The 17,299-nt window shown below is 44.7% G+C and overlaps 1 protein-coding gene across 2 annotated transcripts in view; it reads right to left on the bottom strand.

The window, feature by feature from the left end:
* The window catches only part of pde1a (phosphodiesterase 1A, calmodulin-dependent), a 517,554-nt gene extending 507,529 nt beyond the window's left edge, over positions 1-10,025 (bottom strand). Inside the window, exon 1 of one of the 2 annotated variants that reach the window (XM_051930634.1) lies at positions 9,829-10,025. In XM_051930634.1, the coding sequence (XP_051786594.1) occupies positions 9,829-9,982 (154 nt within the window). In that variant the 5' untranslated portion in view covers positions 9,983-10,025. The remainder of the gene's footprint in view (positions 1-9,828) is intronic. The other variant, XM_051930635.1, reaches the window with a different exon arrangement.
* Positions 10,026-17,299: the final 7,274 nt, after the last annotated feature.

The following is a 17,299-nucleotide window of genomic DNA, read 5'->3' on the forward strand; positions in this document are numbered from 1 at the left end:
TCCAGACGCTCATCCAAGGCTATAGGAGGACAGCGTCTAGAGGCCAAAAGGAGGCTCAACGAAGTATTGATGTCATATCTCTGTTGGGTTGCCCACATTTATGCACCTGTCTAATTTTGTTATGACGCATATTGCATATTTTCTGTTAATCCAATAAACTTAATGTCACTGCTGAAATCCTACTGTCTCCATAAGGCATGTCAGATATTAAAAGGAAGTTGCTACTTTGAAAGCTCAGCCAATGAGAAACAATAATCCAAAGAATTAATAATAACGATTCTTTACATTTATATAGCGCTGTTCTCACTACTCAACACACTCTCCATACAGGGAGGACCCAGGAAGCGAACCCACAATCTCCTTACTGCAAAGCAGCAGCACTACCACTGCACCAGCTGTGAGGTGTTAAGAGGGGTTCCCAAACTTTTTCATATGATTGAAAACATGAATGCTGTCAAAACAAAACAATGCAATTCCAGATACACCGATATGACATATTCATTTGTCATTTTGTCACATGTCACTTCATTCACATGTGTGATGTGTTGTTTAGTGAGTCAGATGACTGGCACTGAGGTGTGTGGTGGAGTGGAGCCCCTCAGGTTCACTCTGATGGAGTCATTTCAATGTCCGTCTGTCAGTCTTGTTCTGAACTTTGACTTCATGACATTCATGTCAGACTCACAGAGGAATGGAGACCCAAACAAAGCAGACATTTTCAGAGCTGCTTGGTGAAGATTCTTCTAGTTATCTGCCTCTACTAAGCTCCAGAAATGCTGAGAATGCTGTTGAGACTTTAACTGTACATTATTTTATAGGTTTACTAATATATAATTTACCAGTAACGGCGCACTGCAATTGTTTTTCATCCTCTTCCTTCCTCTGTACGTTTATCATTCGTTTGCTCAGAGGTTGATGCGCTTGCTGCCACCTGAGCAGCTCTTCTTTTCTCCACCCTAGCGGCCCGCTTCTTCTCTCCTTCTGTTGGCATCTTTTCATGATAAAACTGATTAAGTCAGTGTTTGTGTTGCAATTACTTCGTACTTTTCCTTAATTTTTCACGTAAACTGGCACTTAAGTCTTCAATCTGCCTCAAGAATGATTTAAGATATGAAGAGGTAGGGGAAGTGACAGTGAAGGTGGTAGGGATGAGAATGGCACCCGTACGCATGCGTCACACAGCTGACCTGCTGGCCACTGCCGAGAGTTGATTCTACAATAAAATAAAATAAAAATAAAAAGAGAAATAACCTTGGAGGTCAATCATCACCCAGAAAGCGGATAGTAGACCTCACGTAGTATATGTTTAGCAAATTTCAGGTCAATCGGTCAAATGGTTTGCGAGCTACAGATGATTTAAAATTCTGGACAGACAAACGAACAGCCACGGTAGCGTATTATATAGAAAGATAAAATCCAATGTTTGTCTGTCGGTCCGCTTTTCACGAGAGGACTGCTTAACGGATTTAGATTGTTTTTTTTCTTTTCTAGAATTTTCTGGAACATTCCGGTTGATTTTGCGACTTCTCTCATTTTGCTATCACAGTTCACTTGCCGTACCGATTTACTTGAGCGAATCCAAGATCCACGCGATGGGCCGAGCGGAGGGGCCTTCCTCAATCACTCGCCAGCTTCGGGGCGTGAGCTTTAACTCCGCTTAGCTAGCGAACGAGAGAACAATTGAATTCAACTTTGTTTGATATATAAAATCAAGTGTCACTTAGGTCTTGATGAGTTTGAGTCCGGATATTCTCTTCAGTGTCTGCCACATTGAAAAGAGAGACTGCAATTCAGATTGTGGATCGTGATTTTGTGTTAAAAGGATCGTGATGTGATTTTTTTTTTAAAGATCGCCCACCCCTAATTTGACTAATCAAGTTTTCAAATTTATGTAGGATTCATTAACCCTTTGGTGAGCTACTTGGAAAGGAGTAGCGAGCTACCAGTAGCTCACGAGCGACGTGTTGGAGACTCCTAGTTTAACTCTTTCAGGGCTGATGTCGACTTTTATCAAAAGTAGGAGTTGACGATGGTAATCAACTGTAAACTGTGACAAAACCAACTGTTATGTTTTAGTTGGACTCTCGCTGTTTGAAGGAACATGAGACTCATTGGTTTGACCGAGATTTCCTGTGCTCGCGTAGCAAGGCGCAAACAACGGCAAAAATGGGACTGAGAGATCAAAATGAATGTGTATAGCAAAATACTCCGCAGACGGACCTATTATCTCTGAACTGGACTATGACTTGTCAGACTCTGATTTTGATACAAGTGATGGAAAACGAATGTGAGGCTCCAGCTTCAGCTGATTGGTCCCCAGCTAATTGTGGTACTAGATAGATAGATAGATAGATAGATAGATAGATAGATAGATAGATAGATAGATAGATAGATAGATAGATAGATAGATAGATAGATAGATAGATAGATAGATAGAGTGCATCCAGAAAGTTTTCACAGCGCATCACTTTTTCCACATTTTGTTATGTTACAGCCTTATTCCAAAATGGATTAAATTCATTTTTTTCCTCAGAATTCTACACACAACACCCCATAATGACAACATGAAAAAAGTTTACTTGAGATTTTTGTAAATTTATTAAAAATAAAAAAACTGAGAAATCCCATGTCCATAAGTATTCACAGCCTTTGCCATGAAGGTGCATCCTGTTTCCCCTGTTCATCCTTGAGATGTTTCTGCAGCTTCATTGGAGTCCACCTTGTGGTAAATTCAGTTGACTGGACCTGATTTGGAAAGGCACACACCTGTCTATAGAAGGTCCCACAGTTGACAGTTCATGTCAGAGCACAAACCAAGCATGAAGTCAAAGGAATTGTCTGTAGACCTCCGAGACAGGATTGTCTCGAGGCACAAATCTGGGGAAGGTTACAGAAACATTTCTGCTGCTTTGAGCACAGTGGCTTCCATCATCCGTAAGTGGAAGAAGTTCGAAACCACCAGGACTCTTCCTAGAGCTGGCCAGCCATCTAAACTGAGCGATCGGGGGAGAAGGGCCTTAGTCAGGGAGGTGACCAAGAACCCGATGGTCATTCTGTCAGAGCTCCAGAGGTCATCTGTGGAGAGAGGAGAACCTTCCAGAAGGACAACCATCTCAGCAGCAATTCACCAATCAGGCCTGTATGGTAGAGTGGCCAGATGGAAGCCACTCCTTAGTAAAAGGCACATGGCAGCCCACCTGGAGTTTGCCAAAAGGTACCTGAAGGACTCTCAGACCATGAGAAAGAAAACTCTCTGGTCTGATGAGACAAAGATTGAACTCTTTGGTGTGAATGCCAGGCATCACGTTTGGAGGAAACCAGGCACCGCTCATCACCAGGCCAATACCATCCCTACAGTGAAGCATGGTGGTGGCAGCATCATGCTGTGGGGATGTTTTTCAGCGGCAGGAACTGGGAGACTAGTCTGGATAAAGGGAAAGATGACTGCAGCAATGTACAGAGACATCCTGGATGAAAACCTGCTCCAGAGCGCTCTTGACCTCAGACTGGGCCGACGGTTCATCTTTCAGCAGGACAACGACCCTAAGCACACAGTCAAGATATCAAAGGAGTGGCTTCAGGACAACTCTGTGAATGTCCTTGAGTGGCCCAGCCAGAGCCCAGACTTGAATCCGATTGAACATCTCTGGAGAGATCTTAAAATGGCTGTGCACCGACGCTTCCCATCCAACCTGATGGAGCTTGAGAGGTGCTGCAAAGAGGAATGGGCCAAACTGGCCAAGGATAGGTGTGCCAAGCTTGTGGCATCATATTCAAAAGGACTTGAGGCTGGAATTGCTGCCAAAGGGGCATCGACAAAGTATTGAGCAAAGGCTGTGAATACTTATGGACATGGGATTTCTCAGTTCTTTTATTTTTAATAAATTTGTAAAAACCTCAAGTAAACTTTTTTCACGTTGTCATTATGGGGTGTTGTGGTAGAATTCTGAGGAAAAAAAATGAATTTAATCCATTTTGGAATAAGGCTGTAACATAACAAAATGTGGAAAAAGTGATGTGCTGTGAATACTTTCTAGATGCACTGTAGATAGATAGATAGATAGATAGATAGATAGATAGATAGATAGATAGATAGATAGATAGATAGATAGATAGATAGATAGATAGATAGATAGATAGATAGATAGATAGATAGATAGATAGATACTTTATTAATCCCAAGGGGAAATTCACAGTATATTGACAATATTCACCAGGTAGAACTGCCACTTAACAATGATAAGAGGTAGAGACCACCGTGATCGCTGCTGCCCCACCCACGTGAAGACAGCCTGGCAGCAAACCTGCCGCACATTCTTCACAAACTGGCAGCCACAGCATGCAGCAACAGACGTTTTATGTTGATTTGTGTGTGAAACCATTGCTTTTCAGAAACTGTTTTTTTCCAAAACAATATAAAACATCTGCAGCTTCAAGCTGTGGCCGGCAGTTCGCCGTCTCTTGTGGCTCGAGCTGCTCACGGGCAGCAGGCTGGCTGCCAGTCTGTGATTGCATGGCAGGTGGGTGAGGCAGCAGCAGCGGTCGCAGTGCAACGCCATCAGATTTGTAGCTCTTGTCACTGTAGGTGACGGTCGACTCATGTGAATGCTGCCATAGACACATCAACTACACAGACCTGTCGGGCACCACAGTCGAGGACCAATCAGCCGATGCCACTACCTCACATTCGCTTTCAACATCAGAGACTGACAAGTCTGACCCCAAGACAGCGATGATATGCAAAACGTCGTCCGTGGAGTATTTTGCTTTGCACATTCACTTCAATCTCGTGCCAGATGTCATTTTTCCCGTCTCTTGCTCCTCGCTATGAATGCTGGGAATCCTTGGTCAAACCAACGAAGCTAACGTTCCTTCTATCAAAGAGAGTCGAACGAAAATACAACGGTGAGTTTGGTGACCATCGATTACTGCCATCAGCCCCATCTTGTTGACAAAAGTCGACATCTGCCCCACTCCTGGAGTGTGGACCACCAAGGACAGTCTTTCCAGCGTCTCTTGTCACCATTTGTCCCCATCCGAGTCCTGTCAGCTTGATTTCAGCCTCAGGGTCTCTTTTTCAAGTGTGTCTTGGTCTACCTGTTTTCTTCTTGCCTCGGGGGTTCCATTTCACTAAAAATAATCCATTTTATTTATATTGCGCCTTTCTCAAGCTCCTGACTGACGTATGACATTTGAATCTGATTTTGCCCAAAGTGGGGGACCAAGCCATCCCCCGCCTTCTCCTCAGGATCTCCTCTTTCAGGGGACACTGCTATGTCCTTTGCCATAGGTCAGCATCGCTGATGGTCTTTGGCCAATGAAAGTAAAGAATCCTTCACCGGTGCTGATTCACAAACGTCTGGATCGTTGTCATGGTGGTCTTGGTGGCTCTCCACAGAATGTTTCTATTGAAGAGACGTATCTTGGTGGATCTGTTGGTGTCTTTGGAGCTCCAGATGTTCTTGGGCTGGATGAGTGTTGCTCTTGCCTTGATGATCCCAGCCTTGACGTCCATATCTGTTCCTCCTTGCTTGTCCACCACACTGTCATGGTATGCGTGGACTCGTAAGTCCTCCAGGGGTTTCACCTAGGGCAGCAAAAGTGGTAGAGCCCACCCTGCCCATTTGGATAACTTAAGAGCTAATCATTCATTTACAAAACACATCTCAGCCCAAACGGAGTCCTTGGTGGTGTCCCGTGTGGGTGTCCCTTGAGTTTGCTGAAAGGCCACAAGGCACAATATTTTATGAGACTCAATATTATCAGACTTTGAGATTTGATCCACCTTGATGTCTGGATCACTTGCCCCTTGAGTTACCAAAATGGTGGAGGGGGTGGTGGTGAAGGTTACCCTCAACTTTCATTAACGGCACCCTAGACGACCACCTATGTCACCTAATGGTTAGACTGGCTCTCCTCAGGCTAAGAATCGTCACAAGGAGCTCACTGTTACAATCTGAAGTCCATTTTAGGGTAAAAGATGTTCAGAACTGATGCCAAATCTCAGCAGAGCTGGAACGGGCAGAGACTTAGCCGCTACCTGAGGTCCTCAGGCCCACCCTGTCTTCCTCAGCAGCGGCACACAGTGAAGCGTTTCCCACCACCCACCCGTGCACCTCAGTTCGTCCGCTTGGCAGTCAGTCTCTCAGCACGGCAGCTGTTGCTTTGTCGTTTTGCCCGTGTGCCAAGTGAAGATGTGCGCTGGCACTGAATCAAATTGTCAGGGCAGGCCACGTTATCGACGCGGCTAAGTATTTGTTCTTCTTGGATGCCCTCTGGTTAACTGCAAGGGCTTTTGTTGGAGAGGAGAAAATCCATCTGTGCGTCGATAATAAAGCCGGTGGGCCAGCGATGAGTGGTGCGACAGGAGATCAAAGGAGGGACCGGGGTGGGGTGGGGGGGAACCTGCCAGCAGACCATGGAAGATGGGCACACTGAGGCCTAGCAAGGCAGGCATTTTGGTCTTGTGAAATGTGTGTGTTTGTGTGTGAGGGAGATGACAACCTGTGTGCGTGTTAAATATATCTGCTGTGAAACGGTGCCTTGTGCATGGGAAAGGCGCTATATCAATAAAATGTATTATTATTATTCTGATTATTATTATTATAGTGTGTCTACATACACATGAGGTGTAATTGTAAGAGTGTGTGCGGTGGTGCAGCTGGTTCTTTTGATGTATACGTAAAGTTGTGAGGACACGTGTGTGTTTTTGTGTGTCAGTGAGAGTGTGTTTGTATGTCTGTCTCATTGGATGCATGAGCTGTAAAGTGTGTGTGGTGGGTGGGGTGACACTGTGTGTAAATGAGTGTGTGTCACTGTGTACACATTGTGGGTAGGAGAAAGTGTGTATGAGTGCGAGTGCAGGAAATGTGAATGTGTGTGTCATTTTGCACATATGGGGTGAGCGTGTGTACATGGACGTGTGTGTGATTGAGTTGGACGTGTGTATGTGCGTGTGAATTAATGCGTGTGACGTGTGAAAGTGGGAGGGTGTGTTCATAGGTGTGTCTCATTGTATGCACAGGTGTGTGTAAATGTGGTGATGTGGGTACGACTGTGCACTTGGACTGTGAGTGTCAGTGTGGGAGTTTTGAAAGTGTGTTTAATTTTGCACATATTGTAAGTGGTGTGTGTGTGTGTTAGTTAATGTGTCTGTGTCGTTGTCTGCATGAGTGTTTCTATTGTGTACATATGTTTGTGAAAATGCATATATGTATTTCCAGGTTGTGTGTGTGTGTGTGTGTGTCATTGTATGCAACAAGTGGTAAGAGTGCATGTGGTTGTATGTTGTTGTGTGTAAATGCTTGCGTTACTCTGATCATATCTTAATAATATGCGTACATTTTTATTTTTTTGCACATGGGTGTATAGGTGTGTAAATGTGTGCGTGAGAAACTGTGAGCTGTAAGTGTGTATGTGTTGACGTGCAGGGCCGAACTAAGACCTTTAGAGACCCCAAGCACTTTAAAGATTTTGTTGCCCCCCCCCCCATATATATGAGCTGCACTCACTCTCAGGGTCCAACTGAACGGGACCACTGACATGACCGAGATAAGACTGAGCACGTGAGCCTCGGTGGATCGTGTGGTGTTTACCAGATTCTAATTATGTCTGTAATCCCAAGATTAACATAAATCATTTGTTTTTGTGATTATTATTGCATTACTTGTTATATTATTATATACATTGAATGTGGGAGACCCTATTTGTGGACCCTGGTTCAGCTATATCATTTGCAGTTTTGCACCATAGGATTCATCGGAAATCCAGGAATGGAAAATTTCTGTGGTGCCCCCCTTCCCTTGAGCACCACAACCTATTTTGTTTAATGGCAAATTCAGCCCTGGGGACGTGCGTGTCATCTGTGGTGCTGAAGTTGTGTTTATGTGAGTGTGAATGTGTGTCTCACGGTGTGCATACTTGGTACTTCTGTGTGTGAGTGAGTGTGTGTGCGAGCATGAATGTGTTTGTATTAAAATGGCAGGTTGTCATTGTGTTCATGACAAGAAATGGACATAGATAGATAGATAGATAGATAGATAGATAGATAGATAGATAGATAGATAGATAGATAGATAGATAGATAGATAGATAGATAGATGTAAAAGGCACTGTATAATAGATAGATAGATAGATAGATAGATAGATAGATAGATAGATAGATATGAAAGGCACTATATGATAGATAGATAGATAGATAGATAGATAGATAGATAGATAGATAGATAGATAGATAGATAGATAGATAGATAGATAGATATGAAAGGCACTATATGATAGATAGATAGATAGATAGATAGATAGATATGAAAGGCACTATATGATAGATAGATAGATAGATAGATAGATAGATAGATAGATAGATAGATAGATAGATAGATAGATAGATAGATAGATAGATAGATAGATAGATAGATAGATAGATGTAAAAGGCACTGTATAATAGATAGATAGATAGATAGATAGATAGATAGAGATGTAAAAGGCACTGTATAATAGATAGATAGATAGATAGATAGATAGATAGATAGATAGATAGATAGATAGATAGATAGATAGATAGATAGATAGATAGATATGAAAGGCACTATATGATAGATAGATAGATAGATAGATAGATAGATAGATAGATAGATAGATAGATAGATAGATATAGATAGATAGATAGATAGATAGATGTAAAAGGCGCTGTATAATAGATAGATAGATAGATAGATAGATAGATAGATAGATAGATAGATAGATAGATAGATAGATAGATGTAAAAGGCACTGTATAATAGATAGATAGATAGATGTAAAAGGCACTGTATAATAGATAGATAGATAGACAGATATGAAAGGCACTATATAATTGATATATTTTACCAGTAGTGTTATCCCCTCTCTTGCCTGTTCTCTACATACTAAAATGCCCAATTGCATGAAGTACCATTGTGCGGACCCCGTGTCACTACGATTGCACACGCTTTGTCTAAATGTACTTCTACAACTTAATTTTAAAACCACAGATGGAGCAAAGCCAAACAAAACCAACAGGGCACTGAATGACAGGATCAGACTCCATTCAGCAGTGCGGTTCTCTTCACAGACCCCTTCCAGGAAGACCCCACATGAAACAAGCTGACAGACTCCGCGAGCTCCTGTGACTTGCCTAAAAGCAGAATTCAACGCTAACCACCGAGACAGAACGCTTCCCAGTACAAGGTGTACAACAGAACATGTCAGAAAACAAACGAAAACAACCAAAAGACCCCCCAGCCTGGCAGATTCCAGTTTAATTTTGTGGAGCAGCACGGAAGTCAGAATGTTGTCATCAACAGAGACAGAAGCTGATAAATCTTCACTCAGCACAGAACTTAGCACTTAATTGTGTCCTCGCTCAGAAGGGGGTGTCCAGTTAAATGCTCGATTCAGATCGCAGTGCTTCTTTCTGTCACATATCATGCCAATGCCCAATGCTTTCTTAACACAGAGACCAGGGTCGTTTTTGTCAAGCAATGTTGCGATATCGCATCTCACAGCAACCCAGCGATGAATTTTAGCCCATTTGAAAACAGCTAGAAACCACCTGCGCGAATCGGGGCAGCCCAGCTGATAAAACGCGCGTATAAAGCCCACCCATGTATAGCGCCGAGCACTTGTTAGCAAATCTGGACAGAGCTCATTCTGTGTCACTCACCTGTCTAATTCTACCGTCCAACACGAACACGCGTTCATTCGTAACGTCGCCAGCTGTGCGGCACCTGAAGGTGTCTCTAGTCGGGGGGGAGTACGGGGGGGAGTTAGGGTTGTGACGGGGCAGCAAACACACCTGGCCAGCACTTACCTGTACGCTCCAGCTCCGGTTTTTCTGCTCTTCCAGCGGCATTCCGAAAGTCGCCGGTTCTCTTCCAAGTCGTACGCGAGGCGCATTTCCGGAGATCTTTACCGGACACCGGGGCCGTTTTCTTCCTGGACAGCGTGGAGGAGACGGTGCCCATAGGGATGACTGCGCTGAACCGACCTGAGCGATTTGGACAGGCGCGTGCACGCGATCCACTGCACGCACCCGACGCTGGTGAGCACGCGCCGACACTGCGAGAGCTCATCGCGTAGAGTCCGTGCGCGCGTCCAGTGAGCTCTAATTAAGAGCCCAGCGTGCCGAGCAGTAATTCGGAATTGAAGATGACTGAAAGATCTGCAACACAAGCGTGGAGCAGCGGAGTAGATATAAAGCTTCTATACGTTTAGTTACAACCACTACGAAGAAGGTCAAAACAAATCAGAAAACAAACAAACAAACCAACAAATAATTAAATAAATAAAATATGGTTGCCTGAGTCTATAGAACCTTAAATTCATCCTTTGTTAAAGCTCCTTTTGATTTTCTTACATCATTCAGTCTGTCAGCTTCGCCCATGTTGACTTGGCCATATTGTGTCACCCCCCCTTGCAAAAATGCTGTTGATCCATCAAACTGTGAAGGTGTCTCCTATTCATAGCCCTCTACAGGACGCCCCACAGATTTTCAATTGGATTCGTGTCCAGGACATTCCAGAACGTTGATCTTCTTTAAGTGAAGCCATTTCTTTATTGATTTGAATGTATGCTCTGGGTGGTGGTCATGCTGAATGGTGGAATTCCTCTTCATCTTCATCTTCCTATGGACACCTGAAGGTTAGCATTTGATCATGATTCCCTCTACTTGACTGTAGTCCCCTTCAGTTATGGATGAAGAAAAGCAGCCCCCAAAGCGCAATCCTGCCATGCTTCCATGTGAGAATGGTCTGCTTTTTTGGTGTTGTGTTGCTTTGGCACCAAACGTACCTTTTGGAATTCGGATCAAAAAGTCCAGCCTTAGTCCTGTAACACCTTTAAACACATGGTTTTGGAAGATCAAATCAGGCTCTGATGTTTTTGTTTGTGAGAATAGTCTTCCATCTTCCTACCTGACCCTGTAGCCCAGACAGATGAAGATCACCAGAGGTTGCTGTCACACGTAGGGGGCAACCAGTACTGGCCAGACAGCCTTCCAGCTTCTTAATTGTTGCTGTAGGCCTCATGGCAGCCAGTTTTCTCCTTGTCTTCTCATCAGTTTTGGAGGGACGTCCTGTTCTTGGTAGCGTCACCGTTGTCCCAGATTTTCTCCGCTTGTTTATGATGGCTTTACAGTCACAACATCCATACACCAGATTGCAGCATACAGCGGAATGAAATGACAGGAATACAGTGCATCGTATCTGTAAATAGAGGACAAATGCTAGATGGGGTAATGAACTAAACTATAAAGGAAAAATAGATGATTATATACAGTTAGGTCCATAAATATTTGGACAGAGACAACTTTTTTCTAATTTTGGTTCTGTACATTACCACAATGAATTTTAAATGAAACAACTCCGATGCAGTTGAAGTGCAGACTTTCAGCTTTAATTCAGTGGGGTGAACAAAACAATTGCATAAAAATGTGAGGCAACTAAAGCATTTTTTGAACACAATCCCTTCATTTCAGGGGCTCAAAAGTAATTGGACAAATGAAATAACTGGAAATCAAATGTTCATTTCTAATACTTGGTTGAAAACCCTTTGCTGGCAATGACAGCCTGAAGTCTTGAACTCCTGGACATCACCAGATGTTGGGTTTCCTCCTTTTTAATGCTCTGCCAGGCCTTTACTGCAGCGGCTTTCAGTTGCTGTTTGTTTGTGGGCCTTTCTGTCTGAAGTTTAGTCTTCAACAAGTGAAATGCCTGCTCAGTTGGGTTAAGATCAGGTGACTGACTTGGCCATTCAAGAATTTTCCACTTCTTTGCTTTAATAAACTCCTGGGTTGCTTTGGCTGTATGTTTTGGGTCATTGTCCATCTGTATCATGAATCAATGTGACTGCTGTATTTAGCTGGATTTGAGCAGACAGGATGTCTCTGAACACCTCAGAATTCATTCGGCTGCTTCTGTCCTGTGTCACATCATCAATAAACACTAGTGTCCCAGTGTCACTGGCAGCCATGCATGCCCAAGCCATCACACTGCCTCCCTCCTGTGTTTTACAGATGATGTGCTATGCTTTGGATAATGAGCTGTTCCACGCCTTCTCCATACTTTTTTCTTGCCATCATTCTGGTAGAGGTTGATCTTGGTTTCATCTGTCCAAAGAATGTTTTTCCAGAACTGTGCTGGCTTTTTTAGATGTTCTTTAGTAAAATCCAATCTAGCCTTTCTGTTCTGGAGGCTTATGAGTGGCTTGCAACTTGCAGTGCACCCTCTGTATTTACTTTCATGCAGTCTTCTCTTTATGGTAGACTTGGATATCGATACGCCTACCTACCCTCTGGAGAGTGTTGTTCACTTGCTTGGCTGTTGTGAAGGGGTTTCTCTTCACCATGGAAATGATTCTGCGATCATCCACCACTGTTGTCTTCCGTGGACGTCCAGGTCTTGTTGCGTTGCTGACTTCACCAGTGCTTGCTTTCTTTCTCAGGATGAACCAAACTGTAGATTTTGCCACTCGTAATATTGGAGCAATTTCTCCGATGGGTTTTTTCTGCTTTCACAGTTTAAAGATGGCTTCTGTCACCCGCATGGAGAGCTCCTTTGACCGCATGTTGTCTGTTCACAGCAAAATCTTCCACATGCAAGCACCACACCTCAAATCAACTCCAGGCCTTTTATCTGCTTAATTGATAAGGACGTAACGACGGACTTGACCACACCTGCCCATAAAATAGCCAAAGAGTCAATTGTCCAATTACTTTTGAGCCCCTGAAATGAACGGATTGTGTTAATAAAATGCTTTAGTTGCCTCACATTTTTATGTAATCGTTTTGTTCACCCCACTGAATTAAAGCTGAAAGTCTGCACTTCAACTGCTTCTGAGTTGTTTCATTTCAAATTAATTGTGGTAATGTACAGAACCAAAATTAGAAAAACGTTGTCTCTGTCCAAATATTTATGGACCTAACTGTACATGAATAATAGGTAAGTGAATGGATGGTAATATTTTAAAATAAACAAACAAATAAATAAATAATAACACTATCAAAACATCAATAGTGACAAGTGAACAAATTCTTGAACAAAGCTATATGAGCATATCTGAAGGCAGGATGGCAGCACACAGCTCCAAATCCGGACCACCAAAGAGAAGAAGCTGTTGTAGAACCTGTCAAAACTGGTTCAGATGCTACAGCATATTCTGTCAGATGGAAGGGGGGCAAAGAGACCAGAGAAGAGGTGGGAGCGGTCCTCCACAATGTTACCGCAGGCTTTGCTGATGCATCGCTTTATAAAGATGTCTGTAATGGAGGGCCGTGGGGTCCTCATGATCTTTTCTGCTGTGTGCTCTGTCCACTGAAGGACATCACAGTCAGAGACCTTGCAGTACCCAAACCAGTCGGTGATGCAGCTGGTCAGAACACTCTCAAACAATGTCCCCTGTGGAATGGGGTGAGAATGAGGGGAAGATAAACTTGCTGCCTTCGGGTGTTGAAGAAAGTAGAGACGCTGCTGCCCCTTCTGAGCTATGGAGGTGGTGTTAATTGACCAAGTAAGGTCAAGTGCCTTGAACATGGGAAAGGTGCTATATAAACATAAAATGTCTTCTTCTTGTTATTGTAAGAGCCAATCTTAGAAAATTAATGTTTAATGGTAAATTCCTATAGGCGTTTGCTTAATTTCTATAGAACATCAGTTTCTTATAGGTACCTAGAATATGGTGTAGCTTTTCACCCCCTGGCGCAGTGGGTAGCGCTGCTGCTTAGCAGTAAGGAGACCCAAGGTTCGCTTCCTGGGTCCTCCCTGCGTGGAGTTTGCATGTTCTCCCCGTGTCTGCGTGGGTTTCTTCCCACAGTCCAAAGGCATGCATTAGGTGCATTGGTGATCCTAAATTGTCCCTGGTGTGTGTGTGTGTGCCCTGTGGTGGGCTGGCACCCTGCCGGGGGTTTGTTTCCTGCCTTGCACCCTGTTCTGGCTGGGATTGGCTCCAGCAGACCCCTGTGTCCCTGTGTTAGGATATAGCGGCTTGGAAAATGACTGACTGACTGACTGACTTTCACCCCCTGTAAGTTAACAGAAGAACGTTCTTAGCTAAATCTGAAGAGCGGAGTGTTAATTACACCAGTTCGGATTGATAGTTGTACTGCTAGCATGGACTGTTAGATATGATGGCAAATAGAACTGGAAATGGCCTGCAGTTTTCTGACTGTGCTTAACGTGTCTGACGTGTTCAATTTGCTTAACATGCCTCAGGCACAACTCTATGACCAAACTTAGACAAATGAAATAAGATATTGTGATAAGTTGCCCGGACTCAGACAGACGGACACCATTCTTAAGTCCACCACACGTTTATTGTGCATAATCACAGTCCAATAAAGTGCACAACCCAGTGCCTCAAGCACCAAACTCCCCCAAAGTCCAGGCCTCTCTCAGTCTCTGCCTGCTCTTCAGCCGCCTCCACTCTCCTGCACACAAACCTTGTCCACTCCTCACCCGACTCCAGTCCTCCTTGGCAGGGAGGCGGCCTCTTTTATAAGTGCCAGGTGATCCCCGACACTCCCTTGTGTGGCAGAAGTGCCGGCTGTGTTCCCGGAAGCCCTCCAGGTGTTCCCAGTCTTCTTCCCCCCTGCACTTCCTGGTGTGGCAGAAGTGTTGGGGTTCCGGGTCCTTCAGGCATGGGGGCGCCCCCTGGCAGAGACCACGGGCCCCTACAGGGTTGGGCTTCCAAGCCCTGCACCCGTGGCCCCCAAAGGAATCAGGGCGGTCGCCCCCTCATGGTCTGGAGGAGGCAAAAGCCCTCCTCCGGTCTTCCTGGGCGTCCCGGCTGGGTGCCACCCCCAGCCGTCTGCCACAATATATACGCCTTAAACTTGCACAGGACTTTTCTTTCCTTTAATACCATTTTTGTCTCTGTTTTTGTGTTAACTGTTGTGGAATATGACCCGGACACAGACAGGCAGACACCTTTAAATTACCCCACACACATTTATTTTGGGTCTCCATTACCATACACAAAGTCCAAATATGCACAAGTTACTCACAAGCCCCCAATACCCCACAGTCCAGGCCAATCAATAATGCCACTCTTTCTTCAGACCGCCTCCTTCTCTCCTTCAGCAACCTTGTCCTTCTTCCACCCGACTCAAGTTCCTTTCTGAAGGGAGGCGGCCCCTTTAAATAAGTACCCGGATGTGCTCCAGGTGTGTTCCCGGCAATCTCCCACCGACACGCCCCAGTGTGGCGGAAGTGCCGGCTGTCTCCCCGGAAGCACTCCGGGTGTCCCTGTTCCTCTTCCCCCCCAGCACTTCCTGGTGTGGCGGAAGTGCTGTGGTCCAGGGTCCTCCAGGTATTGGGGTCCTCCTGGCATTAGGGCACCCCCAGGCGGTGGCCACGGGCCCCTACATTTACATTTACATCATTTAGCAGACGCTCTTATCTAGAGCGACTTACAACAGTGCTTAGTAGTCTACGACTGTTCTTCAGTCTTTAAGGCTAGGATTAAATCTACTGTCATTAAACAAGTTACCGCTGACCAAGTTGTACACAAAACCCTGCTAGAAGAAAATAGTAAGTTCTTAGTACAAAAATTTTTTTTTTTTTTTGAGAAAAAGGGTAGAAAAAAAGTATGGGGACTTTAGTCCAAGTGCTGTTGAAAGAAGTGTGTCTTCAGATGACGTTTGAAGACAGTGAGGGTCTCCGCTGTTCGTACAGCAAGAGGAAGTTCGTTCCACCACTGAGGAGCCAACACTGCAAAGAGTCTTGATGCATGTCGTCCTCTTCTTTTAAGTAAGTGTGGTTCGAGACGAGCAGTGCTTGATGTTCTGAGAGAGCGAGAAGTGACACGCTGCTTAACCAGTGCTGATATGTAAGGTGGTGCAGTTCCAGTTTTGGCCTTAAAGGCAAGTGTTCAGGTTTTGAACCTGATGCGGGCAGCCACAGGGAGCCAGTGCAGGTTCCGCAGCAGAGGTGTAGTGTGTGAGAATTTGGGAATATTAAAAATGAGTCTTGCAGCTGCATTCTGGATCAATTGAAGTGGTCATGTTGCCTTTAGTGAAAGTCCAGACATCAGAGAGTTGCAGTAGTCCAGCTTAGAGATGACCAAGGTCTGGATGAGAAGCTGAGTAGCCTCTGTAGTGAGAAAGGGGCGGATTCTCCTGATGTTGTAAAGAAGATATCTGCAGGACCTGGAGAGGTTGCTGATGTGTGGAGAAAAAGACAATTCTTCATCTAGAGTGACACCAAGACTTCTTGCCGTTTTTGAGGGGACGATAACCGAGTTGTCAAGAGAGATTGCAAGGTCAAGATTCGGAGATGAGTTGCCTTTGATATACAAGAGTTCAGTCTTGCTGGGATTCAACTTGAGGTGGTGGGAAGTCATCCAAGAGGAGATATCAGCAAGGCAGTTTGAGATGCGGGTTGAGACCTGCTGGTCATCTGGTGGAAAGGAGAGAATGAGTTGAGTGTCATCCGCATAGCAGTGGTAAGAGAATCCATGTCCAGCTATTACCTTCCCAAGAGAACCTGTGTATAAGGAGAAGAGAAGGGGTCCTAGGACAGAGCCCTGAGGAACACCAGTGGTCAGACTGGGAGCCTTGCCAGGCAACCTGGAATGTCCGGTCAGCAAGGTAAGAAGCAAACCATTGCCAGACAGTGCCTGAGATCCCAAGACTAGAGAGAGTTTCCAGAAGTATCTGATGGTTGACCGTGTCAAAGGCTGCAGATAGGTCCAGAAGTATGAGGACTGAGGACAGGTTGGTAGATCTGGCTGTGTGAAGTGTTTCAGAGACAGCAAGAAGTGCAGTCTCGGTAGAATGAGCTGCTTTGAATCCAGACTGGTGAGGGTCAAGAAGGGCGTTATTAGATAAAAACACTTTAAGTTGGTTATAAACTGCTCGTTCCAGTACTTTAGAAAGAAAAGAGAGCAGGGATACTGGTCTGTAGTGGTTAATATCTGAGCAGTCCAGAGTAGGTTTCTTAAGAATTGGTGTGACAACAGCAGACTTAAAGGCAGTGGGAACATGGCCAGTCGTTAGGGAGCCATTAACTATGTGTGTGATGTGTGGGAGAAGTTCCTGAGAGATGAGCTGAAACATACCTGAGGGGATTGGGTCGAGTGAACATGTTGTGGGGTTGCTGGCCATCAGGGTCTGAGACACTTCCTCGTGAGAAAGTGGAGTGAAGTGATGAAGCTGGGTCGCACAGGTCGGTTGAGAGTGGGTGGGCAACATGTCAGTCTGAGGGAAGGAACTACAGATAGTAGCAACCTTATCCTCAAAGAATGTAGCAAAGTCCTCTGGTGAGAGAGCTGGGGAGACAGAAGGAGAT

This window comes from Erpetoichthys calabaricus, chromosome 8, assembly GCF_900747795.2.
Source record: "Erpetoichthys calabaricus chromosome 8, fErpCal1.3, whole genome shotgun sequence".
In the NCBI taxonomy this organism is placed as follows: domain Eukaryota; kingdom Metazoa; phylum Chordata; class Cladistia; order Polypteriformes; family Polypteridae; genus Erpetoichthys; species Erpetoichthys calabaricus.